The sequence below is a fragment of the Diceros bicornis genome, chromosome 5, assembly GCF_020826845.1.
Source record: "Diceros bicornis minor isolate mBicDic1 chromosome 5, mDicBic1.mat.cur, whole genome shotgun sequence".
In the NCBI taxonomy this organism is placed as follows: Eukaryota; Metazoa; Chordata; class Mammalia; order Perissodactyla; family Rhinocerotidae; genus Diceros; species Diceros bicornis.
The window spans coordinates 29,540,213-29,561,196 of NC_080744.1; the positions used below are offsets into that span (position 1 = coordinate 29,540,213).

The window sequence follows — 20,984 nt, forward strand, 5'->3', positions numbered from 1 at the left end:
TGCAGGCACCTCTCTTATGCTGAGGGCTCTGAATTTCAGAGTGAATGGGAAATAGAAGGGGCCAGAGCCATCTGGTCTGTACATATTACGTCTGAACAATAGGTAAAAGTCCAGATTTTTAAAAATTAAGTAAGTATGCATTCCCAGGAGACTGCTTCCTTACACTGTTCATTTTTGTTTATTTTATTTTTTTCTGTAGGAGTATTCACAAGTTATCTGTGTTCATATTTTTCACCTATGGCTGAATTTATACACTGAAGCTGAACGTTCTCTGTGTGTCTGTAAATGATAAAATATTTCATCCTCCTTGTATGAGTGTCAAATATTTTCTTAATCTAGGAAAAAACTCATAAATTAGATCATAAACCTTCAATTTAATGGAGCTCTGATTCTAATTGGTTACAGAGATTAAGTGCTTTCATAAATTTAAAATAAGGGAAAGAATTTCCAGAGAAGAAAGAAATTGAATTTCTAATAATTTAAATGTGCTAACCTTTTAAGGAAAAACAAAAACAAAAACTTCTAACAGAAACTGCTAGCTTGGAAGCATTTATACGTAAGAATTCAAATTCAGGTATTCAGACTGAACCCTTGAACAAATCAGAATAGGTTGGTCATTTTGGTTTAGTAAGAACTGTATGTTTTTTCCACCATTTTATATCAGGTTGGAATATAACACAAACATGCATTTTATTTTTTGTAAGACTTTGCTTTATTCTCACATAGAAAAACTGGTTAATCCGAACTTAATAAACTTCCTATACTGGTTTCACTGATCAGATGAGCTAGCATTACTTCCGCTTGTCTAGCATTATTAAAAATATAAAATTATGTGTTCCACCAAATTGAATTTTATTACTTGAACATTTTTGTTATCGACAGTAGTTGTTTTACTCTGTAATATATCATTTTACACATGATTTCCAATTGGACCAATACGAAATTGATAATTAATGAAAAATCTTTAGATACGTAGACAATTTTTAATAAGATAGAATGCAAAAGCATTGATTATCAGCCATAATTTTAGTTTCCTACCATTTTTATGTATTGTAGAACGGCTATCAGATAACAGTTTGATAGGGTGTCTAACTACCTTTAGACCACGTGAAGGCATATGATTATTTTCGCCTCTCTAAGAAACATAAAAAGGGATGTGTGTGACTGCAGGCATTCATAGAATGTGTGCTAATTATTGATTTGCTGAGATGCTTGTGTGTGACAGAAATTCTTAAGTATCAACCTCCTATTTCTCTCTATGATAGGGAGAAAATAGAAGTTAGTGACTGTGTTAGTCTACCATAGACTGGTTGGCAAAAAAAAAGATGAAATTTATTTCTTATAATTCTGGAGGCTGGGAAGTTCAAGATCAAGGTGCAGGTGGATTCGGGTCTGGAGGACCCACTTCCTGGTGATAGATGCGTCCTCACAGAGGGGAAGGGATGAGGGAGCTCTCTGGGGTTTCTTTTAATAATGGCGCTAATCCCATTTATGAGGGTCTCACCCTGGTGACCTAATCACCTCCCAAAGGCCTCACCTTCAAATACTATCACTCTGGGGGTTAGGTTTCAAAATATGAATTTTGAGGGGACACAAAGATTCAATCTGTAGCAATTACTTTGGTTAAAAGTTGTCATTAATATGGGTGGTTGAGACTCTACTAAATACACTGTGGCAAGGAAATACAAATGTCTATGCAAGATAATGGAGATGTTTTTCTCAAGAGCAAAGAAGAGCAATTTATTTTAAAGTATAAATGTTTGGTTGTGCCAGGATATGAAATAAAATGATAAAGGAAAAAACTTGTGATGAAACAGAAAGTTATACAAGTTTGGAGGACAGTAAACTTTATTTGCCTTAGTTTATAGTATATGCAAATAGTTTTTTCTAAGAACAAATTCTATCTTAGACTAATTTTCTAGTTCTGTTCATTGAAAACCTAATAATGGTGGAATGTCAACTATTCTACTAGGCAATATTTCTTAGCACAAAAAGATTTAATTGGTAATTTTTTATTTGGAGTAAAAAGATGGTGAATGACATATTAATTCTTAGTGAGAAGCCATAGGTTTGGGCTTTCCTGAAAGCAGTAACTCTAGTGACTGGCATGTCATTAGAGGAACCCTGGAAGCTATGTTGATGGAGCTGTGGCAGGAGATACTGACTCTTATGGAGCCTGTATATACTAAGTGAAGGTGGATCCTACACACACCCACGATCTCATCTTTTTTCCCCTGAGGTGTCACTTAACAGGGAAAGGGAAAAGTCTAACAACTGGACTGCTGTGAGAGCTCCTTCTGCAAAAGAGAAATGTCTGATACTATCCTGCTGGTATGCTGTACTTCCTGTCCTTATCTAAAGTGAAATCCAAGTATATAAGTGACCTTTTGATGCCATGTTAAAATATTGCTCAACAAGCCCACTTAAGAGTCATCTAACTCTAGGGGGATGTATTTTGTTTAACTTACTATTGATGGGATCTCAGACATGTACAATTATATAATTAGATGTAATAGAAACTGCTAAATTGTGTTAATTTTCTTTTTAGTGTGGGAGAAAGGATAATCCCATAGGTTAAGATTGTATTACCCTGTAGGATATTAACCGTTGTTTACATACAACTTAGGAATTTTATTTCAGTGTTCTTTCTTATACTCTGATTATGTAGTCACGTTTTTATATTCTCTTTTGAACTGGCTTCATCATTCTCCTGTTTCTCATTAAAGAGTTAGATACAATTTTTGACATGTGTTCTTCATCTACTTGTTTGAGAATTATATTTTATAACATTAAAAAAATTATACTTTGACAACAATATTAAACAATATTCAATTACTAATGGCAACAGCTGTGTTTTCTGTATAAGAGCCACACATAGCCACCAGTTAGATAAGCTGCTTGAGGTGTCATCAAGAGATTGAGTTGTTGTATTAAGGCTCTATAACACCTTGAAGGAAATGTTTCTGCTTCCACAGCTTCCAGTGATGACTTGGTATTTACCATTCAGCCCAGCCCACTCCAGGAAACATGGTTGTGAGAGACCAGTGAGAATAGGATCATTTTACTCTGGGAGACTGATGCATGAAAAATTGGTAGAATACATAGTGACAAATTAATCAATCCAAAGTAAGTAAAAGGGGTGTGCTGTGTTGTGCAATAAGGTCTGACTGTGTCAGAGTCTCTTGGGCATTTGGTCAGCTTTCAAGCAAGAACTGAGATTCAGACAATTCAAAAAGCAGCAGCCTGGGAATCCCAGGGCTCATTAAAGGTTGAGCAGTAGTATAAAGACCATAAAAGCCTCTGACACAGCCAGAGCCCTAGTGACAAGAGATCTTTCCAATCCATACAGCCAGCCTTCAACTAGGGCTTGACTTATAAGGAAGCAGTTAGGGCACAGACAGGACAACTGTGATGGTCATCTGAGAATTTCTCATTTTGCTGGCCTGAGACTATGAAGAAAGGGCTGGTGGGATGAATAGTAGGGTAACATATTCCTTTCTTGAACCCACACAGCTCCTGACATGCAATGATGTAAGTTTTTCAGATATGTTTATTCAAAACTCCACTCTCCTGCCTTGCTCCTCTTTCTGTCACTGAAAGTATTTTTATACCTCCCGTTGTCTATACTCTTTTTCTCTTTATACTCTGACATCTATCATTTTTAAATTTAAGAAATCACTTAATTTTGTTGTTCTGGATTTATACACTTAGAAGCATTCACAGAACAATGAAATTAATTCCCATAACATCGAGGAATTCTAGGGCTAGTGGTATCTTGGAAGGTGCTTACAAGATTTGGATAAGATAGGATCAACTTTACACAACAGAAGATACTAGATTCATGGCAATATCGTCTTAAGACTACTGAATTATACTATTGTCCCTCCTAGATCTTATTTTCCACTTCTTTAATTATTTCAGTTGCTTTCTGCTAACTCTTCTTCACTTTCCCCAAATGCAATTTGAAATGCAGTATGTCAAACAAAGCCATAAATGTTTATGACAGAAAGATTTTGCCCTTTTCAACAGGAAATACCATCAGGGGCACCGCCTCCAACAAATGGTGTCTATTTCTCGTGGTTTCAGGAGAAATCAGAAAACACATCAGATGCCTCCAGAAGGAGTTCACATGGCACTTAAACTCCAACTAGCAAATCACTTTCCATCATTTATGTGATCAGGTTTCTTCCTCTGAGAAGGCTTTTGGTTCAACACAGGCAAAAATTAACACACAAAATAGTAAAATATAATAGTCTCAATTATTTAAAAAAAAAAAAAAAAACACAACTCCTCCCATGAGGAAAATTTTACTCTCTTTCTTGGTGTTTTCTGCATGGACCTCTCTGGTTGCTGCTTAGAAAAACTGGAGAATAGCTGCTCAGCTGTCCATAAGAGCTCTTGATTATTTAGAGAACTTGATTTTATCTTCTTCCTTCCATGCTGCATTGGGCCCTTCCATAAAGACTTGCATTTCTCATTAAACATCTCAATTCCTTTGGCTCATTTTGACAACTTAAGAACATTTTTATTGACTTTTGCAAATTCTTAGGTTATTCTTAGGATGTAAAGTATGATAACACTTGATAGGGCCTGATCCTACAGCTAAGAATGTGATAATGGAGCTGCCAATTTTGAATGTTGCTTCCCAGGCCCTGGCAGGGTTTTGGCATGGCAAACTATGTTGTGGAAGCCGGTTTTATGGACATTCCTTCATGCTGATGGGTATAGTGCTCTTTTCATTCTTCAGAGAATACTCACAGGCTGAATTTCTTACTGTGATCAGAGACTTCAGAAATGTAGAAGCTGGAAATGTTTCTACAAAGCATGGCAATTTTATTAACACTGAAAGTGAACTTTCCATATTGGTTGGCATTATGTTTTCATATTATCTGAAAGCAGAAAATTTCTTAAGTCAGGAAGAAAATCTAAAAATATCCAGAAGCCAGCTCATACATTAATTGCAACTCAAATAATCAAGACACAGGGTGGCCTATTTTTGTCTTACGAAATTTAAAGAATTTGATATAACTATTAGTCAAATCTCTTTACACTAATCTCCTAGGAACTACCCAAAAATATTTATTGTACTCAAGATTTCCAATATTAAATGTTACTTTAAAGAAGTAGATCATAGACTAGGGTTTAAAAATGTTTTGTAGTAATTTGGGTTATAGCATATTTTACACATTCTTATTTAAATTACTCTTCTGATTCATTTAAATGTAATTTTATCTGTCTTAATACAAGCTTACCTTTTTTCTATATATATCCTGTGGAAACAATAAGTGTACAACACAGATGACTACCCTTTGCATATTATGTCTTCACATTAGGAAGTAATCACATTGTTTCTCAGCCATAAATTACAACAGTCTTCGGATTCTGCTTTTCCATTTGTTTTTTCTTTTTCTTAGTTTTCAGAAACCTCTTTTCAATCTTTTTATAACTTTGGTTGTCCTTTTTCAGACTCTTTGTAGTTTCCCTAAGATGAGGTATGAAATTAGATCCAGAATTTTAATGGGAGCTGACCTCTGCTAATTCGACATTTTAGATAACTGGAAAGAATGTCAGAATGCGATCTCCCCATGGAAATTGACAATCCTTGGTATAGCCAAAGAAGATTGGAAAATTTCCAATATATCGGAGCTCAAGTAGGGCTGTACAAATGACAGAAAATGATTACCTGTCCTTGCTTTGTTTTGTTTCACAAATGATTCTAGAAAGTGAGGTGGTTCCTTCCATTACTTATGAGACTGTAGAATTAGATGTACCTGGCTCTATAGGCACATGAAGAGGATGATCGTGTATGTGGTGTGACAGAGACAACCAAAAGTTCCTTAGGCCTCAAATCTTTCTCCCACTTGCTTATCTTGAAATAACGTATAGAGAGAAATTTCTTAGTATGAAGAATTGTTCTTTTTGAAATTCAAGTTCTCTTCCACATTGTTTATGGAAATCCTTGATACCTCGTGTGAATAACTATCAAATAATTTTCCCTGAATGATTTCAGAGAACCAAAGTGCAACACAGAATAGGTAACTGAGAATGGGAACAGAAACATAGAAATTTTGTCTCACTTAATGTTTTTCCTAGAGCTAGTTCTAGATTGAAAATATCCTGATCTACACAGAGAGACATCTGCTAATTCTTAGCCATTTCAATGGAAGAAATATATCAATGTTCCCTGATTTTTTACTTGTAATCCAAGACATTGCCACCCAATGTTGGGGATGAATGTAAGTGCAGAGTGGGAGAAAATGGATAAAACAATTTCTTAGAGTATCTTTTATTTATGTATACCTATGGTTGTTGAAAAATCCAAAGGCGGCATAATTCTTATTATGCTTTCCTACAAAATGGGTCATGGTGAGCCTCTTTTGTACATACCTCAGTGATGTGGATCATTGCCCTTGGTCTCTTCTTTTGGTAATTAGTGTTTTCCAGCCTCTGTCCTACACATCCTGAGTCTGATGCTTCCCTAAACTTTAAAGATAAAGATTTTATTTCTTATTTCTTCTACAACTTCCCAACATCTGTCAGCTGGGATAATAAATAAAGACAAAGAACCTGAGCTTCTTTTCAATCCTTCCTAAATAATTTGTTTCCTAACATGTACATTTATAATAACTACTAACCTTTGTACAATATAGCAATTCATAGTACAAAGCATTCTCCTTCAGTTTGATAAACTACTTTGCAGTAAGCATTGTGATGTGAGTACAAAGACGAATAAAAAATATTCCTTCACTTTGAAAGATTTAGTCATTTTTTGTGTAAGTGTATGGTGCTCATAGACAGAGCACATTTGATTTTCAAAACAACTTTGGGAGAAATTATTATCTCTATATCAGATTAAATAAACAAAGAATAAAACTCAGGTTTAATACCTTGCATGAGGTCACTCCATTGGTGAGTGATGGATTGGATCTAGATACTTCATTCCAGAACTCTTGTCCTTAAAGGATATAATACTGTCCACTAAGAAATGGAATAATTCTCATGCTCTCATCACTTCATGCCCAGGTCACTGTCTCGCTTCATAGTTTATTGCAAAGGCAATTTAAAAGCATTATAGTAAGAAAAAGCTGGAAGAAATGCAAAATGTTCTTTGTTCTAGCTGCATAGAAATGCATGTTTCCTACCTCACAGAATTTGCTCAAGATATTTTCATCTTGAAATATGATGCTGTAAACACCAGACTCAAAATCTGATGACATATATGTATATATTTTTTTGCATTTTGTCTAACTTAAATCTCTTTTGTCCCAATTTAATTCTTCTTTCTCTAGGTCACTTGGTATTCTTGACTTGATGAAAAAAGACAATGATTCTAAGGTGACAGAATTTGTTCTTCTGGGCCTGTCATCCTCCTGGGAGCTGCAGCTATTTCTCTTCTTAATATTTATGTTGTTTTACTTGGCTATTGTCCTGGGAAACCTCTTGATAGTGGTAACAGTGCGAGCTGATGCCTGCCTGCTCCAATCTCCTATGTACTACTTTTTGGGCCATCTGTCTTTCATTGACCTGTGTCTGAGCTGTGTTACTGTGCCCAAGATGTTAGGGGATTTCCTACAGCAGGGAAAGATCATCTCTTTTTCAGGATGCCTGGCCCAGATCTACTTCCTGCACTTCCTGGGAGCCAGTGAGATGTTTCTGCTGCCAGTCATGGCCTATGATAGGTATGTTGCCATATGTAAACCTTTGCATTACCTGATAGTCATGAACCGCCAGCTATGCCTTCAATTGGCTTTTGCCTGCTGGTGTGGGGGTTTCATCCACTCTATCACACAGGTTGCGCTGGTCATCCAGCTGCCCTTGTGTGGCCCCAATGAACTGGACAACTTCTACTGTGATGTCCCACAGGTCATCAAACTAGCCTGCATGGACACATACGTGGTAGAGGCGCTGATGGTCTCGAACAGTGGTCTGCTATCTCTTATCTGCTTCTTGGTCTTGCTATTCTCTTATGCTGTCATCCTGATCACCCTGAGAACTCGCTTCTACGAGGGCCAGAGCAAGGCTCTCTCTACCTGTGCCTCCCACCTAACAGTGGTCAGCCTGATCTTTGTGCCGTGTGTATTCATCTACCTGAGGCCTTTCTGCAGCTTCTCTGTGGATAAGGTATTCTCCATCTTTTACACAGTGATCACACCTATGTTGAACCCCCTCATCTACACACTCAGAAATGCTGATATGAAGACAGCCATGAAGAAGCTGAGAAAAAAGCATGTGGCCTCTTTCTGCCATGTTAAAGGATGAAGAGGAAGAGGTGATTTAGGAAACATACTCTCTTGGGATGCTCATAACTCATCCCGTACGTGAGTACGTGCGTGAAAGGCAATTTGGTGACTTTAGTATAAAAGAGAAGCCAGCATAAACATTTTACCGCATTGCTATTGATTTTAGTTGGGAGACATAGGAGCTTTCTCGGGTATTAAATATTAAGCAGTGAACTCAGGAGTGTTTACTGGCCCCATAATGATAACAGGAATTAATTGAGTGCTAGTGTCAAGAGGACACCTTGGAAGATCAACTCTTCTACTCTTTTGTCTATAAATAGTCTTCATTTATCCAATTCATTTCACTTTTAAACTCTCTTGAAATGAAGGAAGATATTACATCGCCCTTTTTGTACTGCCCCAGAGTTTAACAAGTCCTAGAGTCAGGAAGTTTCCTCTGATGTCTCATCAGTGTCTCCTCTGAAGCAGTGTGGACCCCTTTTGTCCTGTCTCTCACAAAGCCTAAAAACAGCACTAACCACCCTATATATTAGTGTTCACTAGGAACTGTGTTTTATATTGTGCCAAATTTGAGAAATGCACTTGAATTCAATTCACTTGAACGAATATGTGCCCTTAGCCAAGTTTACGTGTGAAGGAAAGGAAATCTGGGAGTGCTGGCGTGATGGAAGCTCGTAGTATTCTGCCTAGAGGCTTCTCTAGGTGAGGCGTTCCATTTCACCTCAACTTTTTCTTTGAGTGGAATTATACGGGAGGCAAGTTGATAAGCTGGCTCTTCAACTGATCATAATGTTTAAGAGCTCTGAATTCTAAAGGAAAAGAGAAAAAAGAAATGACTTGTGGTTTAAAGCATTCACAGTTATTACCTCTGAGTCTCAAAAGTGCTTTGAGGAGTAGGTAATGTTATTCAACTTCATTTTTACAAATGAACTCTGATTTGTTAAGTGTCTTGACCATATCACTTAGAAAAAGTATAATCAACTAAGAAAGCTAGTAATTTTAGATAATTAAAATTAACCCAATATTTTTCTCCCCAGAAAGAGTATTTATCCCAATTAGGTGGACCACTTACTTAACTTCTACTATACCTATATAGGAGCTCCAGGGCTAGGAGATCTGTAAAAACATTCACTTAAACATTTATATTTAAGGTTATCTATTTCTGACATAAGCCTCTTTGAAATTTTTATGGCTATGGAAAGGTGTTTATTCTATTTACTAAATGATAATTAATGATAGATTTTTAGCAATATTTTTGTATTTGCTCACTTTATTTCCTAATCAATTGCTATAGAGAGGCTTTTCTGATTACTTAGCTGAAAAATATACCTCAAGAAAAAGAAGTCTGAAATTCCACCTAATATTAGAATTTGCTAGGTAATTTGCAATACTCCTGATAATGTAAGAACTTGGGCATCTTGCTATTTGGGTGTTCCACCAATCATCAGTAGATCACAAAATATCTAATTATAAAGTCTCTCAATATCCACAAGAGGAAGGTGAATGCATTCTAAGACAACATGTGAGCCCAGATCGTTGGAGGAGTAGAGCAGAAAAATCAGAAGTGTAGACTCTGGAGTCAGGTAGCCCCATTGTGGTCCAGCTCCATCTCTTACCAGAGGGCAAGCGACTTAACCTCTCAATGCTCCTTCAACTGTACAATGAGGACAATAATAGTATCTGCCTCAGTGGTTCTCAGAAAAATTAAATAAAATAATACTTGTAAGGTTCTAATAAGCATGTCTACATATGGTCAGAACTCGATAAATATTGATTGCTTATGTTACCATTATTACTAATTGTTCTGTTACATTAAAAGGAAAATAAAGGCTGAAAGAATATTGTATAATTGTTGGTCCTAGAGAATCAGGACCAGAGCTCTGACCCCAGACTTCTGCTGTGTGGCAGCAAAATCCCTAACAACTCCCCATTCACATGGAAATTAGCCTCCACACAAGAAATTTCATGTTAGGTGATATATGCATCCTCAAAATTAGGTAAAAATATCACATTTTAAGGACTTTTAAAAATGTTCTGGTTAACATCGTTCTTTCAAGTCTTTTATATCATTTTTTAATTTAAATAATTAAAACAATTTTAGAATAATTTTAAATTTACAGAAAAATTGCAAAGATAGTACAGAGAGTTTCTGTATACTTCACACCATTTCCCCTATTGTTAACATCTACATTACTAGGGTACATTTGTCACAACTAATGAACCAATGCTGATACATTATTATTAACTATACTCCAGATTTTATTTAGATTTCAATAATTTTTCTTTAATGAATAGGCTTACCCAAGTTATCTATTTTTGATTTACTATCATACTAGTTATTGATGGTCTTTATGCGCTCTATGTTCCAAAGAAGCTTTTTGTAATTATTCTATAAACAAACACGAGCACTGTGTGAGCTTCTTTCACTTAGAGGAAATGCTAAAATCTGTAATGTAAGTACTCGCAGTACAGTCTGGTTCCTATTTCTTAAGTGAATAACTCTTTGACTTCTTATCCCTACCAATATTTTCTTCAAGTCTATAGTTTCTCATCTGCAAGTTCTATCCTGCCCCAGACTCTGGTAAGTGTTATTACCATGGGAAGCTGTAGGGGTATGGGATGGATGTGGGGATAATAAAAGCTTGGATAATACCCAGGAGTCCGCATATTATAGACTTTGCTAGATACCACTCTAAACCTTGGGTCGAGTTCCAGTGACTAATGACTCTAGTCCCCACTTACTGCCCCAGTGCTGTCCCATTGTATAGAACTCTGAACTATTTGTAGTTTCCCTATGCCTTTATGCCTCTGAACAGGTTGCTTCCTTTGCTGGAATTACTGACCCAATTTTTGCCTTCAATACTCAAATTACGAGTCATCTTTTGGGAAGTCATCTCTGATTCTGTCCTTGTAGAGTTTTGTTAGCTGATCCTCATATGAATTCTCACAGCATGCTGTACTTATCTTTAGTGAGCATAGCACTTACCATTTTTATTGCAATTTTCTTTTCACTTGGGCTGACCCATTATTCAGTGGTCTTTGTAACTAGAGTATTGAGCACAATGCCCAGCCAAGAATAAACACTCAATAAATGTTTTTCTATTGAGATATAATTTACATATAATATTGTGTAAGTTTAAGGTGTACAGCGTGTTGATTTGATACATTTGTATATTGCAATATATAATATGTATTGCAGTATACCATCATAGCTTTAGCTAACACCTCTATCATATTACATAATTATCATTTCTTTTTTGCTGTCAGAACATTTAAGATCTAGTCTTTGTGGGAGATCAAGATTTGGTCACCCTGAAATATATCTCTTTACCTTGATTGTTTTCTCTGAGGGACATTTGACCTCCCCCACTAACTGCCTAAAGAATTTGACATGGTGGCTCCTTCCTGGAACAGATCTTCTATCATGATGGCTGTAATGATAATGTAAAATAGATGTTACAATGGGAGGGGCACCAACCCCCTTTTATCAAAAAAAGTCTATCTCTCTCTGACCACATTATTTATAGATGACCCTGAAAAGAATTGTCTTCTTGCCTTCTGAAGTCCCAGACCACTACCCACCCCCAACACCTTCCTCGCCTTTAGCTACAATACTTAAACAAGCAGCTTAGACAGAGGGACGAGTTGCTCATTTCTGAGTTTCTCCCATGTATACATGTTATTAAACTTGGTATTATTTTCACCTGCTAACCTGTCTTGTTGATTATTTGGCCAGCCATAAGAACCTTAAGGGAAAGGGCAGAGGGGGATTCTCCCTCTTCCCCGACATCGCTTAACAACTTTGAAGTATATAATACAGTGTCATTGGCTATAATCACTATGTTGTGCATTAGATCTCCAGGACTTATCTTCTAGTCCCAAGTTTATACCCTTAAACAACATCTCCCCATTTCCCACAGCCCCAGTCCCTGGTAACCACCATTCTACTTTGTGTTTCGAGTTTGGCTTTTTTAGATTCCACATATAAGTAATACCATACAATATTTATCTTTCCCTGTCTGACTAAATGTTATTTTGAAGGAAGGAAAGAAATGAAAAAATAAAAAAAGAAGGGACATAGGGAGGAAGGAAGGAACAATTAACAAATGAAGGAATGAACAGAACAAGTTAAGGAAGAGAGAGAAAGAGGAGCACGTGACACAGTCCATCTCAAAAGGAATTTGAGCGGAGAAACGCAGTAAAAACAGGACTGCCACAATTAGCCATATCCATGTGTAAACAACTACTTTTATTTTTAACCTCTAGAGTCATAGAACAATAAACTGTTACCAAAAACAACAAAAAGCAGTTTTATACTGCAACATGATAATCCTTTTTACCTCAGAAAGCCCCTAACCAAGGTGAATGCTATTTGGGTTCCTATGTTTTTCTTGTGTGCCACTCAAACACACAATTCAAACACATTCAAACTTTAGGCCTGACTTGAAAGTTCACACCGTAATTTAGTGATAAGTTTTATACTCGATTTCAGATGTGTAATCCTCAACTCTAGTCAAACCTCCTCGAACTAAATCGCTTAGAAATTCATTCATATAATAATAGGACTGAGGCAGTATCTTCCAAGTGCCACTAAATTAAACATTTTGCTCGTCTACTTGAGCCTCCTCAAATTTTAAAATTAAGTAAAATATTTAACTGGTTTGCAAACAAATACACTATTTTGTCATTAGATTAGTGGTCTAACATGGTGATCACCCTCCCCCTTTCCTTGCCCCAACTTTGAGTCAATTGTGCAAAACTGTGGAAATGGCCTGAATATTTATGAACTAGTTATTTACCAAGTAGACTTGAATATAGTTTTACAAGGAGTCATTTAGTGGGGATTACACTTGAGCTTTCTCTGCCTAACAATACTCTCCAGCTGCTGCCCAATCACTGGCCCCGCAATCCCCTCAGGGTTGTGCTGAGGCATAAAGATTGCTGACAATTTCTCTCTTGGCAACCAGGAACATAGAAAGTAGCTCTTGCAGACCAAGATAAGAAGCCATGGCATGGCTATAAACTCATAAAATCCTATCTTAGAAAAAGACAAAGAGAGAGAGAGAAAGAACAAATTAAACTCAGGAACTCAAGGCCTCTTCTTAGGCTGCAGGTGTAATCCTTTTTGGTGAAATATAGCACATAAGAGAAGCATCACTTTACATCACTCAGTCTTTTAGTGTGAATATCTGGATATAGATCACATTTCTATCTCAGAAAGGTGTATTGATCCAAGAAGCTCTCAGGTTTTCCAAATCCATGTCATGGGACCACACTCAAGAAGACAGCCAGAGTAAGTTTCCCTTCTGGAATGACAAGTTAGTAAGGTGAAAGAGGCAAGGGCAATTTTCATGGATTCAAAACGTATTCAAAGATAAAGAGGAATCTTTAGATTCTTCACTCATTTTACAACGTCTATTCTAGTACTTCTATTAAGTAATTTAGGAAAAGTATATTACAGTTTAAAGGGTGTATTAATATTATTTCATTTGAAATGTAGTCCTAGCTTTATCAATAACAGTGAAACCTAGGTAATTCAATTTCCTCTCTGCACTTCATTTGTTTCACCAATGGTTAAATTAATGGAATAAAGTCAAATGATCTCTAAGATCCTTTTTACCTATGTAAGTATAGATTTTACGTAAGTTGTGGTCTAGTCTAAGAGGATTTGAGGAGGTCATTTAAAGATATTACTCTAAAGTGAATGGTTTTAGTTTTTATATTCACAGCACAGTACCAGACACAGAGAATGTGCTCAATAAATATTTATTAAGTGAAAGGATAAATAAATATTGGTGCTGTGTGAAATATATATATATATATATATTTACATTGTGTTACATTAACTCACTTGCAGATTTTTTTAAGACTTTACTTGCTCAGACACTGTTGTACAGAGCTTGCCATGGGATGGAGCTTGCTGTTAGGAAAGAGATCCAGAATGTTTGATATCTGCCCTTTGCAAATTGCTCACAGGAGAAACTATGACTAAATCTCTTTCCCAGAGGATTTTAAGGAGCTGTCTTGCTATTTGTTCTATTTGAAATAATTTAGGTGGTCTCATGGAGTTACATAAAGGAGCAATCTTGCTTCTTTAATAGCATAGATCCCATTATAACTAGCATGCATTCTTTGGTATCATCCCAGAGAGATAAAATTTGACCTAAGAATCTGAGTGGACCAGTGGAAATAACCAGTCCCATAGAGGCTCTGGTCCACAGAGTTCAGGTGTCTGATACTGATGCTTCTGAAATTCCACCACTAAAGTGATTATGAGTTAGATTTGCAGGTAACTTATTATTTTTATGTCCATTAATTAATTTGATTCTTGCCATGGATAGCATTGTTTTCTCACAAAGGAGGACTCCGAGGTTAACAGAAGTGAGGAAAATTGTGTGAAGTTTGTACACCCTGTAAGAGGCAGAGCTGCGGGTCAAGCCTGGTTGTTCTATCTTTAAATCCTGTGCTCTTTCTCTCAGTGAAGATGGTAGACAGATCTTGGGTCTTAGACTTGGATTCGTTTTATGCTATCCTGAGGGGTATCCCAGATAAAGTTGAGATGGTTACCATTTAGGAGGAATAGAGCAGCTGCTCAAACATCTTTGATTATCCTTACTTGAGCTCTTACAGAAAACCATGCAAGGATATGGATTCTGCTACTACTTCAGCCAAAGGAATATATTTGAGAGGGTGAGTGTAAGCACCAGAGGCATTTTCTAAGATTTTGAAAAGCAAGGAAATACAAATAAATGAGAATTAGGAGATGAACATGGTAAGGAGTTCAGCATCCTAAGACGACTCCTATCCAGGCGTCTCTCCTTCCTTTCAGTCAGCATGTACTCGAGTCACTAAGATGGGTAATAATAATTATATATTCACTTTCAGTGTGCCATTATACGTAACACACACTTAATCCTTATAACACTTATGTAGTACGTAACATTGTTTGTTTTTTCTGAGGAAGATCAGCCCTGAGGTAACATCCATGCCAATCCTCCTCTTTTTTTTTTTGTTTCCTGAGGAAGACTGGCCCAAGGCTAACATCTGTGCTCATCTTCCTCCACTTTATATGGGATGCTGCCACAGCATGGCCTGACAAGCGGTGCATTGGTGCATGCCAGGGATCCAAACCCGTCCTCCAGGAGCAGAGCGCGTGCACTTAACCACTATGCCACGGGGCCGGCCCCATGGTATGTACTATTCTTATGCACATTTTACACTTGAGAAAACTGAGGCAAAGGGAAGTTAAATAACTTTCCCATAGTCATAGTGTTAGTAAGTAGTAAAGCTGGAATTTGAATCTAGGCAAGCTGGGTTTCAGACTTCTTCTTCTTTTTTTTTTTTTAATTTTTTGTTTATTGCAGTAACATTGGTTTCTAACGTTGTATAAATTTTAGGTGTACATCATTATACTTCTATTTCTGCATAGATTACATCATGTTCACCACCCAAATACTAATTACAACCCATCACCACACACATGTGCCGAATTATCCCTTTTACCCTCCTCCCTCCCCCCTTCCCCTCTGGTAACCACCAATCCAATCTCTGTCTCTATGTGTTTGTTTCTTGTTGTTATTATCTACTACTTAACGAAGAAGATCATACGGTATTTTACCTTCTCCCTCTGACTTATTTCACTTTGCATAATACCCTCAATATCCATCCATGTTGTCACAAATGGCTGGATTTCATCGTTTCTTATGGCAGAGTAGTATTCCATTGTGTATATATATACCACATCTTCTTTATCCATTCGTCCCTTGTAAGACTATACTTTCAGGGATCATTTCTATAGTTCGTTACCAGACTTCTTCTTTTTAACAACTGCTCTCCACCACCTCCCATTCCCACTGCCCTCCTACCACTAGAGTGATCTTGCTCTATGATCCGCCAAATCATTCAAGATAAATCCCAACTCCTCAACTTAACTCACAAGACTTTTTACCATCTGAGCAATTCTTCCTTTTCAGCCTCATTTCCTGACACTTCCCTTCAAGGATTCTGTGGCGAATCATATCAACCTATTGGCCTTCCCCATATGATGATTTATACCCTTTTATCTTGATAAATCCTCTTCACTAATCTAGATGTCCTTCCTGACCTGTCCTCCACTCTTCTGTGCCCACACCTTGCAATCCTCTGCATCATCTGATTAGCTCTAACTCACATTTCAAAATCCTACTCAATGATGAATTTCTCTGGAAAGATGTCCCTGACTCTCCTGGACTTCCTTACCCTTATCTCAGTGAATCATGATTGTTAGGTGCCATGAGGACTCCTCTATTTGATTGTCAACACACTCCAGATGAAATGATGTCTAGATTAAAGATCAAAATCACATCACTTGTTATTGCATTCTCATTGTAAGTTTACTTTGAGCAAAGTTGGGCATAAACTGTGGATTTGTGATGATCTTTCCAGTTGTAACTGTAGTCTTTATTGGGTATAGTTAATACTGGATACAGTTAAAAGAAATACAAATACTGGATATAGTTTTAAAAAAAACCTCTTTATGATTAGCAGAAAAGGAGTCTTTTGACCATTTCAGAAGGTTTAAGACTTTCCAATGAGAAAGAAGATATGATGACTTTGATGCCATCAGCCCCAGTGGCATGTATATGCATTAAGAAAATAAACTCTGAAGTCCCGTTGCCTAGGTTCAAATATCAGCTCTGATAATTACAAGCTCTATAACCTTAAGTAAGTTATTTACTCTCTGTGCTTCAGTTTCCTCATCTCTGAAATGGGGATAATGATGATAGCCTACCTCATAATATTGTTATGAGGATTAAATGAGTTATTAACACTTAGAACAATACCTGGCACATAGTAAGTACAATGTAAACATTCTCTATTATTACCTAAATATTTTTTCAACCCTTATGATTTTGCCAATTGGTTATGACTGAACACAGTTTGGCTTTGTTGATATAGTGTCATAGAATATTCAAAGATTTTAAAGACATGGACCATATTCTGTAATCAAAGGACTTTGCTCCATAAGAGAGAAAATGATGCTTTAAATGCAATTCTTTATCATGAAAAATTTATCTATCTCTCTATCATCTATCTATCTTCATCATCATCTTTTTTCTATCTATTGTTCTATCTGTATTTCTATCATTTATTTAAGGGGATGTGTATTCCATGGGGTCAGGAGGCTACAATTCAAATACTAGCCCCTTCACCGACTGTGTTATATTGGATGAATTACCTAACTTCAAACTTTGGTGGTCTTTAAAATCAAGATAAAGATTATAATGTTTTTGTGAGGATAGAATAAGGTAACATATGCTAATAGTTTAGCATAAAATCCTACACATAGTAAAGTGTTAAGTAAATGTTAACTACTATTAACAGTATCTCTTTAATGGAAATAGGCAGATACTATAGTTTATTATTTCAGGAATAAAATATTTTATGAATTTTAATATTTTCTATTTTTCATCTATATAATTTTTATATAGTAGCTGAATAGATTGCAAATTCTATTTACTAGAAATATCCCACTTCATAGATTTAAATTATGAAGTAAAACACTTCATAAATACAAAAAAAGTTACATAGATGATCTCATTTTATTTTTCTAACAGCTTTGTGAGGTAACAAACTTAATCATCCATTTTTTATAGATGAGAAAACCGAGATTTAAAGAAAATAGATGGATTTCCCTAAAGTTATCCAGTTGGTGAGGTGCTCAAACTGAAATCACTCAGCCTCTGGGCAGTGCTCTTTACACTATGTCCATGCAGAAAAGAGGTGTTTCTAGTAAAGATGGAGGATAGCTAATAATTTGCACTGCTTCAGAAAAGCCCTTTTTATTTCAAGGAACTTCTTTAGATCTTGTCTCATGATTCATCTCTTTCAAGAATTCTTCCCTGATTATTTTTATCCAATATTTTTCTTTGTATGCCTTAAACATTCCTGTACATAGTTTGTAAAACAGTATCAGACATTTGTTTTTTAACTACTGTTTATAGCATTATCTGTTTGGGACATTCTATTCCTAATTCTTACCTATGATTAAAAGGATAGAGGGCTTTTTCAAAGCAAAGGGATTGAGGATAATAGGAACCTCAATAATTTTTAAACTCTTCAGCTCTTTAGAGCAACATAGGAAAAAGTATTTCTCTGTACAGTTTGACTGCTCTTCAGGTATTCTTTACTAGCAAGCAAGTGGAATTTTCAGACGTAGGCCAAGGCTTAGGACTCAAACTCTCCCAGTGTGATTTTTAAGCACGGGTTGTTGGTAAGCGGGAGGCCACTGTATATGTTGTTCTCAGTCATTAAAAATGACTCAATTTTTAATTGTTTTGAAACTTCCAATCTAGTTTATAAACTGGAAACTGAGTCTTCTTCACTTGATTAAGCACAACATTATTCTTCTAAAGTTGATCTGTGTACGTTATATTAAAAAGATTCATCTGAGAATTTTGACATCAGATCTCTGATTCTGACTTCTTGCTTTTACCTTCAATCTCCAAAATTAATTTATCTATTTAATAATTAATTTAAGTTTTTTCATCCCAAAAAGAATTTCAGATAACAAAGAGAGAGAGAAAGATGGATAGACGAAGAGAGATATGATTAAGGAAAAATATTAAATCCAATAGGAAAAAAAACCCCTCATATCCTCTAGATTCCTGTGTGGGAGAAAGGTCTAAGAACTATAGGTCTAAGTGTAACAGAAAATCAAATGTGACTCAATAATGTAGTAACAAAATTAATAATGAGAAACATATTCATTAACTATGTTCAAGAAATATGAAAATTTCCTCTACTATATTTAGCATCATTTAAATGTTTTCATAAGGCTGTTCCTGTAAGGCTTTACCATGCTTACAATGGTTAATAACATTTATTTATTTTTACAGAGAACCAGAGCCACTCAACCAATCCAGCCTAGGTCCCCATGGAAGGAGTCAACAATGTTACTGAGTTTATATTCCTAGGACTTTCCCAAGATCCCAGAATGCAACTGATTCTCTTTGCCCTCTTCCTCCTCTTCTACATCGTGATCATGGTTGGAAATCTGCTCATTTTGCTTATGGTCTTTTCTGATCCCCGGCTCCACACACCCATGTATTTCTTCCTCAGTAACCTGTCCTTTGTGGACGTTGCCTATTCCTCAGCCACGGCACCCAAGATGATTGAAGACTTTGTTTCTGAGAAAAAGACTATTTCCTACTGGGGCTGTGTAACTCAGATGTTTACCTTCCACTTTTTTGGTTGTGCTGAGATTTTTGTTTTGACTGTCATGGCTTTTGACCGTTATGCAGCCATCTGCCAACCTCTCCGTTATACCACCATCATGAGTGCCAATGCTTGTATTGTGCTGGCATCACTGTCCTGGTTAGGATCCCTGGGTCATTCTTTTGTTCAGACTCTCTTGACCTTTCAACTGCCTTTCTGCGATGCTCAAGTCATTGACCACTACTTCTGTGATGTCCACCCAGTCCTAAAACTTGCCTGTGCTGATACAACCCTGGTAAATATGTTGGTGATTGCCAATAGTGGTCTCATCTCTCTGGGGTGTTTCCTCATTCTTCTGGCCTCCTACACAGTCATTCTATTTATTCTTCGGAAGTGGTCTGCAGAGAGTCGACACAAGGCTCTCTCTACCTGTGGATCTCATCTGACTGTAGTAACTTTCTTCTTTCTCCCTTGCATCTTTATTTATCTCCGTCCATCCACAGCTTTCCCACTGGATAAGGCTGTGTCTGTGTTCTATACTACCATCACCCCAATGCTAAACCCACTCATCTATACTCTGAGAAATGAGGATGTAAAGAATGCCATGAAACGACTATGGAGTCGCAAGTTCTCTTCTAAGGAAAAGCAAAAGGGATAATTTGTCAGAAATGCAAAATCAGAGAATTGGCTGATACCTTTAATGGTATCTATCTTATTAATAATTTTAAAGAATAATCTCTAAAATTCAATGATCTTGTACTTTTCTTTTAACAGAGAATAATTTGAGGCTATTTCATTTCTCTGCCTTTAGGTGGGCTAAACTTAAACCATCCATACTGGCAAGAATTTTCCCATCTTATTTCTAGATACTTCTACTCAGTAACTCATTTAATTGCTTTAGATCAATTCAAATCTAACACTCTTAAGCTATAATTTAGTGATTTAGAATGGAGTTACAAGAGAAAGACATCTCTGAGGAATCAGATCATTTCTCACAAAAAAAATTTATCTTCCCAGGAGCTGCCTTCTTATTTCTCTCCCTCTCTTTTTCCTCTCTCCCTCTCACCTTTGTTCTTTTTTTTGTGTGTGTGTGTGTGTGTGTGTGTGTGCGCGTGTGTGTGTGAGGGAGATCAGCCCTGAGCTAACATCCGTGCTAATCCTCCTCTTTTTGCTGAGGAAGACCGGCTCTGAGCTAACATCTACTGCCAATCCTCCTCCTTTTTTTGTTCCTCAAAGACCCAGTAGATAGCTGTATGTCATAGTTGCACATCCTTCTAGTTGCTATATGTGGGACGCGGCCTCAGCATGGCCAGAGAAGCAGTGCTGCGGTGCGCGCCCGGATCCGAATCAGGGCCCCAGTAGCGGACCGCAGGCACTTAACCGCTAAGCCACCAGGCCAGCCCCACCTTCCTTCTTTTATTTTTTTTAAGATTTTATTTATTTATTTCCCCCCCCCACAAAGCCCCAGTAGATAGTTGTATGTCACAGCTGCACATCCTTCTAGTTGCTGTATGTGGGACACGGCCTCAGCATGGCCGGAGAAGCGGT

General features: G+C 36.7%; 2 protein-coding genes across 2 annotated transcripts; both read left to right on the forward strand.

Annotated features, from left to right (window-relative positions):
- The first annotated feature begins 7,287 nt into the window (after positions 1 to 7,287).
- Positions 7,288 to 8,259, forward strand: LOC131405855 (olfactory receptor 4Q3). Its single transcript, XM_058541094.1, has one exon. The coding sequence runs from the start codon at positions 7,312 to 7,314 to the stop codon at positions 8,257 to 8,259; it is 948 nt and encodes a 315-aa protein (XP_058397077.1). The 5' UTR covers positions 7,288 to 7,311.
- Positions 8,260 to 10,529: 2,270 nt separating this feature from the next.
- Positions 10,530 to 20,535, forward strand: LOC131405867 (olfactory receptor 4S2-like). The gene is made up of 3 exons (XM_058541106.1): positions 10,530 to 10,821; positions 15,266 to 15,430; positions 19,118 to 20,535. The coding sequence occupies exon 3, from the start codon at positions 19,156 to 19,158 to the stop codon at positions 20,092 to 20,094; it is 939 nt and encodes a 312-aa protein (XP_058397089.1). The 5' UTR covers positions 10,530 to 10,821; positions 15,266 to 15,430; positions 19,118 to 19,155; the 3' UTR covers positions 20,095 to 20,535.
- Positions 20,536 to 20,984: the final 449 nt, after the last annotated feature.